The sequence below is a fragment of the Diabrotica virgifera genome, chromosome 3 (genome assembly GCF_917563875.1).
Source record: "Diabrotica virgifera virgifera chromosome 3, PGI_DIABVI_V3a".
Lineage (NCBI taxonomy): Eukaryota > Metazoa > Arthropoda > Insecta > Coleoptera > Chrysomelidae > Diabrotica > Diabrotica virgifera.
Window position 1 is genome coordinate 44,287,154 of NC_065445.1, and position 11,059 is coordinate 44,298,212.

An 11,059-nucleotide genomic window follows, 5' to 3' on the forward strand; every position below is an offset into this window, starting at 1 on the left:
ATGCCTATAACTGATATATTTTAAATGTTTTTCTTTGCTTTCAGAGTCCTATATAGAATAAGCGAAACTGTGTTGGCACCAGATGACATAATCCAAGCGCTCATTTACGAAAAACGAGCTTCGAGAAGAGGTGAGACGTTTTTGGTATCTTGGTCGCGATCGACATCTTCGTCCTCTATATACAGGTATCAAGCAGTGTGATATATTTTTAAATTACCCGCACACTGCTTTAACTCTACACCCCCATTGTGAAAATACATACATATGTGGCATATTTGGAAGCATGTATGGTTCTTTCTACCTATAGCACATTCGATAATATATAAAAGTTACGAACACTTCAAAATTCATTTCAAAACTACGCAACTGTAGATAGGGTTGGAGGGGGGCATTAAATTAATAATGAACTTCGGGAAAATAGGAATGAAAACAAGACATCATTGTAAGATAAAGTAAAATTATAATAAGAAAAGTTAAAATTATTAAAATAAGAGTTAAAAGAGTTATACGGATGCACTTGAACGATTCATCATCCAACCAATTTACGTCCACTGTTAGACATAGGTCTCCCCCAGTTGTTTCCACACTTCACTGTTGTATACTGATTGTTGCCAGTTTTTACTAATCCGTCTGATATCATCCGTCCATCGTGTGGGCGGCCTTCCCCTACTGCGTTTATCTTCTCTTGGTCTCTATTCCATCAGCTTTGGTGTCCAACTTGAATCCTTCAGCCTGGCCCTGCCTATTTCCATATGAGCTTGGTAACACGTTCTATTACATCTGTAATAACGGTTCTTTGTCTCAGATCCTCATTTCTTATTTTATCCCGTAGGGTTACGCCCAGCATGGATCTTTACATACGCCTTTGAGCGACCCTCATTTTCGACGCTGTTGCCTTGGTCGGAGTCAGTGTCTGCTCCATATGTCATTACCGGTAGCACACATTGATCAAACACTTGTCTTTTTAAACTGATCCTTATACTGCTCTTAAATATGTCTCTCAGCGCTCCGTAGGGGCCCAAGCAAGAGTTAATCTTCTTTTTATTTCGCACGTTTGGTTATCTCTGTCAATTCTAATTTCATGACCTTTTAGTAAACGTACTTTTTCACTAGCTCTACTTCTTGTTCACGTATAATCAGCTTTCGCCAGGAATCAAAATATTCGTAAATTTAGTTAATAATAAAACACTGAAAACGTTTGTTTTCTATACTTCCACAAAATTTATTATAACTATGTGACTACAGCTGTTTCGGCAGAGTGCTTTCTCAAGTGATTTAGTTTACTGTGGGTTTGCCTTTTTAAAGTCTTTAACTGATGAGGTTGAGGAGTGGGGAGCTGTTTGTCTCGAGTTGGTCATTCAGAATTATATCTGTATTTTTTAATTTATTAATTTCCATAGATTCTAATAAAGGTAGCTTAAGGCCTTTATTTTGAATATGCAGAATTTGAATCTCTTCATTAAAAGAATGATTATGATCTAGAAGGTGAAGTGCGTATGTAGAAGTGTCTGTTTTTCTATTGTTGAAAGCCCTTTTGTGTTCTGCTATCCGTTTGTCAAAGGTTCTGCCAGTTTGACCGATGTAAGTTTTCGGACAGTCACCACAAGTTAGTTTGTAAACACCACTCTGTAGTTGTTTTCTCTTTCGGCTCTTATTGTTCTTAATATATTTGCTTAAGTTGTTGTTAGTTCTGAAAGCTGGTGTTATCCCTTTCTTTTTTATGTATCTGGCTATTTTTGTTGTTATCTTGCCAGTATATGTGATAGAGCAGAAGGTAGTGGGCTCTTTCTGTGATGGTGGATAGACTAATTTCTTTCGGAGCATTCTTATGGAGTTTTTGGTTTAAAATGTTATTAATTGTTTGTTCGTTATAGCCATTGTTTACTGCTATTTGTTTAATAATGTTCAGTTCTATTTCGAAGTTATTTTTTGACATGGGAGTTTCTGTCAGTCTATGTATCATGCTGTTTTGATTACAGCCAGTGTTAGAGTGGGTGATGTCAAACCCAAAAATTCCCGATACAACGTGGAGTACGTCAGGGGGACACCATATCGCCGAAACAGTTCATTACGCTTTTGGAATATATACAATATATTTATGGAAAAGATCAAACTGGCCTACAAGGACATAAACATAAACGGAGAAAAGCTTAGGCATCTGAGTTTTGTAGATGATATTGTACTAATAGCTGATAGGATAGATGAGGCCAAAAAGCTTTTAATTCAAAAAAGAAAATAATCGTTTCGTTTTGATTCAATTCGAGTCTCTTGCCCTCCTCTGACACCTGATGTTTCGGAATCTATTCCTTGTCAAAGAGGCTTTGCAAGTAGACTGAATTGGACCATAACGAAACGAAGAAGAATTTCAAATACTAAAATATTTGCACCGGGGTATCGTTAGACTGTCCTCTAACGGGGAATGATGAAATGAGTGAAAAATAATTTCGACCACGAATCAAGTAATCTGTTAACCGAGGTACACAGTACCAAGCGGCGCCGCTTGGTACTGTATACCTCGGTTAACAGATTACTTGATTCGTGGTCGAAATTAGTTTTCACTCGCTTTTAAATCAGCTCTACCTTTCCTCGCTAGAAAGGTCAATGATCCATGAACCAAGTAATGGTCTGTAAATACCTAGGTCATGAGATTCGCTTGGAAAAGGTAACCAAACCTAAAAGGTACCTTAGTACCTAAAAGGTAAGATCTATGTCCAGCAGTGGACAAGCAAAGATTGAATGATGAATGATTTGATAGCCACGACTGGAATTTACTAACAAATTGCAAATGATAAAATCCTGTGTTCACAATTGATTATCGGCGAAAATTTTTTTAAAACGATTGGTACGAACTATAAACAAATATTTCTTAGGGTTGTATTTGCTAAAAATTATTTACCTTAAAAAACCTTACATGTTTCCAATTATGAATTGGGGCTTTACACTGCTAGTACAAAGTAAATTGTGTATATTTTTTAAAATACTTAAAAAATATACTTCTTTTTGAACTCGTTCGTTGCCGATAGTTAATTAGTAAAGAGCTAAAAATTTGAAAGTTTGAGCTGTAAAAATTGTAGTTTTTGGCATTTGTTCTGATTGCTTATTATCATATTCACACCATGCTCATCGATTTCCATATCCTTAGTAAATTTTGTATCATTTTTAAACATTTTTCCATTAAAATATCAATATTATATCAAATAATTATATAATTTTTTTTGTATTGATCGCTTTTATCATCGTCACCATCATGCAACCTCTTCCGTCCACTGCTGGACATAGGTCTTTCCCATTTTTCGCCACTCTCCACGGTTCTGTGCGTCTTGTTGCCATTTCTTGGACATTCGTTTAATGTCCTCCATCCAGCGTGTTGATGGTCGTCCTCTGCTGCGTTTGTCTTCTCTTGGCGCCAGTCAATTAATTTTCTGGTCCATCTTGAGTCTATTAGTATAGCTACGTGACCTGCCCAATTCCATTTCAGCTTGGTTATACGTTCGACGACATCAGTGATACCTGTTCTTTTCCTTAGGTATTGGTTCCGTATGTTGTCTTTTTTTGTCACGACGAGAATCGATCTTTCCATGCGCCTTTGTGCCACTCTCATTTTTAGTGCTGTTGTTTTTGTGAGCGTGAGAGTTTCTGCTCCGTATATCATAATAGGACGAACTACAGTCGAACCCGCTTATTAGAATACCGGTTACAGGAATATCCCGCTTTAAGGGCACCCAAAGTCCCATTTAACGACAATGTTAACATTATGTCAAATAGCTCTGCAACCAAAGCACTTAGAGACCTAATTTTTGTTTTATTTTGAAACTACATGCATTGTTTAGTCCCGCGTAGATTTTTGTAAAGTTAGAGTGAAAGAAACATTTATTTTAAATTTTTTTAAAATACTCTTACAAAAAAAACCCAAAAAAGTTTGGATTTTATTTTTTATTTTACTTGTTTTTATGTATTTTTCAATAAAGCTTTACGCGGGACTAGACATTATCTATCTACAACCACTGTAAAAATTTGGACCTTATATCATCTAAGAATCCAGAGATATCTGACATCATAAGTTAAAAACCTAGTATTCGGGAAATCGCACAAACATAAAACACTCTATAGGTTATAAAGCTACTGGTACACGGTAAGTTGAGTGAAGACGTTCAGAAAATAAATAGTTTCGTAACCATGGATATTTTGTACTATAATGTACTATAATGTATAATATATCGTTGAAAAGAGAAGATTTCAGAGAATAATTTTCAATCATAACGCAAAAAACTTAAAAAAAAATAAATTTTTAGACTTTGGGTGCCCTTAAGGAATAGAAATTTGAGGTCTCGAAACGTTTCTACTAGCCACTAATGATTGGTTATTAGAATATCCCAGTTAAAGGAATAATTTTGCTGGGCACGAAGGCTATTCCAATAAGTGGGTTCGACTGTATTTGAGAGGGAACCATTTGACCAATGCGTTCTTCCTGTTATTGATCGCTTTGTTTAGGACTAATAATTAGCCAGACTTCGTTGAATTTATGAATTGAGTGCCATAATTGTTATTACTTAAGCACAATACATTTATTAGTATATTAGACGCATTGATGGAGTGCTCCTCCTAGCGGCGCCGCTTGGTACTATCGTATCTCGGTTAACAGGATCCTGACTCGTGGTCGAAATTTATTTTGTCATTCCCCGTTAGAGGACAGTCTAACCACACTCTGCTGCAGATATTTTAATATATGCAGTTCTTCTTCGTTTCGAGTTTATTCAATTCAGTCTACTTGCATAGGCTCTTTGATAAGGGGTAGAGACCCCGAAACACGGTGTCAGAGGATGGCAAGAGACTCGAATTGAATCAAAACGAAAACGATTATTTTCTTTTCTTTTTCATACCTTACTCGGTTTAGAGTACAAAATGACCACGTTTCGTTAAAGTATTCTGAGACGCATTGTTGGAGTGCTCCTCCTAGCGGCGCCGCTTGGTACTATCGTATCTCGGTTAACAGGATCCTGACTCGTGGTCGAAATTTATTTTTATTTATTTTGTCATTCCCCGTTAGAGGACAGTCTAACCACACTATGCTGCAGATATTTTAATATATGCAGTTCTTCTTCGTTTCGAGTTCATTCAATTCAGTCTACTTGCATAGGCTCTTTGATAAGGGGTAGAGACCCCGAAACACGGTGTCAGAGGATGGCAAGAGACTCGAATTGAATCAAAACGAAAACGATTATTTTCTTTTCTTTTTCATACCTTACTCGGTTTAGAGTACAAAATGACCACGTTTCGTTAAAGTATTCTGAGACGCATTGATGGAGTGCTCCTCCTAGCGGCGCCGCTTGGTACTATCGTATCTCGGTTAACAGGATCCTGACTCGTGGTCGAAATTTATTTTTATTTATTCTGACATTTATTAGTGTTCGTTAGTAAATCAGTAGTAAGTTATTTGTATTTGGATGGTTGGTTATTGAAACAGTCTCATTTAATCTAAATTGATTAAATATAAAAAAGACGAAAGGTTTTCAGAGTTCGACAGCAAACTTTTGTGTAACCTTTTTATTTCATTTGATAGCTACTTTTCTACGAAATGTCCCAAGTTTCTGTAAGTTAACTTACAGGATGATACTTACTATGATACATTCGCTTAAAACTCTGTCTGAGAGAGCAAGATTAAAAATAATAAACTTTGAGAAAACTATTGACAATAATACCATATAGACGAAGCAATAAAGCACTAAAATCGGCCTTACCTTCGAAAAAAAAAGGACAAGACGGATCTTAATAATTATTTTTGCAGTCGATTCGTGAATGCGCCAGGAAACTTTTTGAACCGGAGCCATGATATAATATTGAACAACTGCATACAAAAATGCATTCTTAAAGTGCATATCAAACAGACAATAAATAAAATTCAGAACTCGTCGATTATTGGCGGAAATGAGTTCAATTTTGTTACTCGGAGGTTTTTGGGGTCGCTGAAACGAATATGACGTCAAAAGTGATCTCCAAGTGTTGCCAAGGGTACCTACTGTTTACCTGTTGCCAAGGGTACCTACTGTTTACCTCATCATTAAAATTCATTAAAAAATTAGTCAAAAATAATTACTCGGGGATTTTTGGGGTCGCTAACGACGAATATGACATCGGAAGCGATATCCGGAATATCTGGTGCACAGGGTACCTGCTTCTTATGGAGTTTTCGTCAAATTCATTAAAAAAATAGCCAAAAATCATTAATCGGGTGTTTTTGGGTTGCTGACGACGAATATGACTTCGGGAGTGATCTACGGAGTACCTGGTACCCAGGGTACCTACTGTTTACCTCTTTTTCTGGAGTTTTCGGCAAATTCATTAAAAAATTAGTCAAACATCATTAGTTACGAGATAAACAGTAGGTACCCTGGGCACCAGATACACCGGAGATCACTTCCGATGTGGTATTCGTCGTCAGAGACCCCAAAAACCCCTAAGTAATGAATTTTAACTAATTTTTTAATGAATTTGCCAAAAACTATAGAAAACGAGGTAAACAGTAGGTACCGTGGGTACCAAGTACTCTGTAGAGCACTTCCGATGTCATATTCGTCGTCAGCGACCCAAAAACCCCGAGTAATGATTTTTTGCTAATTTTTTAATGATTTTTCCAAAAACTCCATAAGAAAAAGGTACCCTGGGCACCAGGTATTCCGGAGATCGCTTCCGATGTCATATTCGTCGTTAGCGACCCCAAAAACACCCGAGTAATTAATCTTGACTAATTTTTTAATAAATTTTTTACCGGAAACTCCACAAGACGAGGTAAACAGTAGGCACCCTGTGTACCGGGTACTCCGGAAATTATTTTCGATGTCATATTCGTTGTTAGCGGCCCCAAAAATCCCCGAGTAATGATTTTTGACTAATTTTTAATGAATTTGCCGAAAACTACACAAGACGAGGTACACAGTAGGTACCCTGGGCACCAAGTACTCCGGAGATCACTTTTGACCTCATATTCGTTTTCAGCGACCCCAAAAACCCCCCGAGTAACAAAATTGAACTTATTTCCGCCGACAATTGAGGACTGAATTTTTTTTATTTTCTGTTTGGGATGCACTTTAAGAATTCATTTTTTGTATGCAGTTTTTCAATATTATATCATAGCTCCGGTTCACAAAGTTTCCTGGCGCATTCACGAATCGAATGCAAAAATAATTATTAAGATCCGTCTTGTCGTTTTTTTTTTCGGAGGTTCAGTGCTTCAACATGTTGGGTTAATCTGTGCTTCGATTAATACAACAAACAGACACAAATATCTGGGACACGAGATCAAAATAAGCAGAGTCAATCAAACACATGAAATGTAGAGGCGAATAGGCCTGACATGGGCATCATTTGGCAAACTACGCCATATTCTAAAAAGTTCAATTCTCATGTGCCTCAAGCGAAAGGTTTATAACCAATGTGTTTTGCCTGTACAAACTTATGGAGCAGAGACTTTAACACTGACGCAAAAATCCGTGAATAAACTCGAGAGTTACACAACGGAAAGTGCAATGCTCAACGTGAGCCTTCGAGATCACATAATAAACCAACAAATCAATGATCAGGAGTTCAAGACGAAAGTTCATCGAAAGATCTACGACGCCTAGGTGGAACTGGGCAGGACACGTAGCTAGAACACAAGATGGACGGTGGACAAGACGAATCATGGAATGGAGGCCCAGAAACTGCAAAAGAAGCCGACGATATAAAAAAAAGTAGCGGTAAACTGGCTACAAGCGGTCCAGTGTGGAGACCACTGGAAAGAACTGAGGGCCTATGTCCAGCAGTAAACGCGATTGGCTGATTGATTTCTTTTAAAATAAAGAATATCTGTCAACGTTATGATCTTTTTTATATACAGTATGCGGCAAAATAAACAGTACTGAAATGAATATTGAAATGTTTATGATTATTTATATATCTATAATACATGATAGCCTTGCAAACATCATTCACGACGACGCACGTTCCCGATAAAACAGATGTTAAAGATGCCCTCTGGCCAGTGGCGGATCCACGGGGAGGGAAAATGAGGAAATGTCCACCCTAGCAAGGTCCAAAATTAAAGAAAAAAAATTGTTCAAACATAAAAATATATTAGCTCACATGAAACCGAAACCAGAGAAAGTCAAATTCAACCCAATAAATTCGCTATTTAGGAAAATTAAGGGAACTTAATGCCTATAAGTTATTATTTATGTCTTTTATGTAATCTGAGTTTATCTTTTTTACGTCTTTTGGTTGGTTTTTCATTGGAAGTTCCGCCCTAAAGCAAATTTCCCCTCCCAAGGCAAATTTCTAGGTCCACCACTGCCTCTGACACGAAAAAAAAATTAATTTTAGTCCTCAATTCCGAAATGGCAAACGGTGACCCCTTCAGCATTCAACATATGTACGCATCTGGTGGCGTTAGTTCTGGTGAGTGGAAGTTCCAAAAATGATCGCACAGTATTCGAAGAGACTCTCTGGCATTGTGACAGGTTATCCTGTCCTGCTGAAACCACTGTTGATTTTAAGCTTGGACCATTTTCGTGACCTTTTCCGTATGGCCGAAAATAGTACTCCATTATAAAATTTTTTTCTGCAAAACTGAAAACGATCCTGAAGTATCTAACATTAACATGATATTGACAAACGTTATAACAACGTTCAGAAACCACTCAATACATTTCGGCACATGACACATACACTAAGCGCCAAAATTAACGCACCACCTTAAAAATGGGACATTTTTAATGTCTGATATTTCCTAAACCTATTGTCCGATTTTAGTGATTTTTTAAATATTTTATAGCTTTATTCTTCAGGAAAATCGATGTAATAATATTGTTGCTAAACAGATAAGTGTCATTGTATACCGGGTGTAACAATGATAGTGTGTTTTTTCCTCAAAGTTTGGAACACCCTGTGGAATATTCTAGCGTATATAAAATATTGAAATTAAAACTCAACTGGAACCTTAGGTTATCTTAACATTTTGCTTTTTGATTCATTCGCTTATGTTGGATAATAAAAAAGTTTGGTACTTTACCAACTAGCAACGTTTTTCATCAATACAGGGTGTTTCTAAATAAGTGCGACAAACTTTGAGGGGTAATTCTGCATGCAAAAATAATGACCGTTTACTTTATAAACATGTTTCCGCAAATGCTTCGTTTCCTAGATACGGGATGTTAAATTTTTTCTTACAAACTGACGATTTATTTATTGCTCTAAAACCGGTCGTGATATGCAAATGAAATTTAGTGGGTTTTAAGAGGTAGTTATTGCGCATTTTTTGACGTACAACTAAGAATTTTATATTCACCATTGGCGTGCATATGGGTCATATTACCCGGTCATATTACCCGTATGCACGCCAATGGTGAATATAAAATTCTTAATTGTATACCAAAAAATGCCCAATAACTACCTCTTAAAACCTACCAAATTTCATTTGCATATCTCAACCGGTTTTAGAGCAATAAATAAATCGTCAGTTTGTACGAAAAAATTCAACATCCCGTATCTCGGAAACGAAGCATTTGCGGACATATGTTTATAAAGCAAACGGTCATTATTTTTCATGGAGAATTACCCCTTAAAGTTTGTCGCACTTATTTAGAAACACCCTGTACTGATGAAAAACGTTGCTAGTTGTTAAGGTACCTAACTTTTTTATTATTCAACATAAGCGAATGAATCAAAAAGCAAAATGTTAAGATAACCTAAGGTTCCAGCTGAGTTTTAATTTCAATATTTTATATACGCTAGAATATTCCACAGGGTGTTCCAAACTTTGAGGAAAAAACACACTATCATTGTTACACCCGGTATACAATGACACTTATCTGTTTAGCAACAATATTATTATATAGATATTCTTGAAGAATAAAGCTATAACGTATTAAAAAAACCACTAAAATCGGACAACAGGTTTAGGAAATATGAGACATTAAAAATGTCCCATTTTGCGTTAATTGTGCGTTAATTTTGGCGCTTAGTGTACAAATTTGAGGTATAGTCGATTCGCTAAACTCAGACACAACTGGCTAGTGATTTTAGTTGGTAATTTTTTTGTTTTTTGCCAGTTTTACCAAAATTGGCAAAATTACTAACTATTTAATAGTTATAAAGTATTTAGTTATTATTTTTTTGTCAATTTTACCAAATTGGCAAAATTACTTGCTAAAATCACTAGCCAGGTGTGCCGGTTTAGCGAACCTACTTTATACGAATTTCAGTACTGTTTATTTTGCCGCATACCGTATATAATCTATAACAGTAATTTCCGAAAATTTTTAGTAATAGCGAAAATTTTGGACGATGCATAACTTTTGGAATCTTTTCGGTTTTGAACTTAATTAGTTGAATGTTTTTTACTTTTTTCTTGGGTTTTGAACGCTTGACTTTGTAAATAATAAACTCCAAAAATTGTATTTTGTTTGGTTTGATTTGCTTGGACTATTTGTTAAATGTTTTCAAATAGAACAATAATTAGTAAAACTAAGTATTAATGATTTAATTTTCTGTATTCTAATATTGTTTTTTCTGATTGTAGAGCCAACAATCCAAGGAATCCGCATAACAACCCACTGACGACTGTAGGATAAAGAAGCATTGTTCACTAAGTGATCCTTACAAATTAAATGTTTGCATATTGATGGCTGTGATTGATACATTTAAGGGACCAACTAAGTTATTTATTTTTGTATTAACTTACTACCTACATGTTACGTTTACTGATTAGTTGCAACAAAATATATTTGTGCCATTTTTGTTTTTTAATAATTTTATCTATTGAGTTACACTACTGAGAGTATTTATTAAAAAACTATTTTACTTATTATTGTGTTTTATTAGCTTGTTGTCACAAGTATATAAGCTATTCACAAGAGTTATTATCAACAGGCTAGGAACAAGTTGGATTTCTATCAACCAAGAGAGCAAGCAGGTTTTAGAGCGAATGATACGAATTATCATTTACAAGTGGTTAAGAACTGCAGTGTTTAAGAAAAAACAAAGAAAGAAAAAAAAGCATAGGGAGACGCAGAATATCGTGGCTGCG

The 11,059-nt window shown here is 35.9% G+C and overlaps 1 protein-coding gene across 3 annotated transcripts in view; it reads left to right on the forward strand.

Moving 5' to 3' along the window:
* The window catches only part of LOC114343020 (phospholipid-transporting ATPase VD), a 346,327-nt gene extending 335,490 nt beyond the window's left edge, over positions 1–10,837 (forward strand). For 2 of the 3 annotated variants that reach the window (XM_050645083.1, XM_050645084.1), the window contains exons 17-18: positions 45–185; positions 10,553–10,837. In XM_050645083.1, coding sequence (XP_050501040.1) covers positions 45–185; positions 10,553–10,604 — 193 coding nt within the window. In that variant the 3' untranslated portion in view covers positions 10,605–10,837. The remainder of the gene's footprint in view (positions 1–44; positions 186–10,552) is intronic. The other variant, XM_050645085.1, reaches the window with a different exon arrangement.
* The last annotated feature ends 222 nt before the right edge of the window (positions 10,838–11,059 follow it).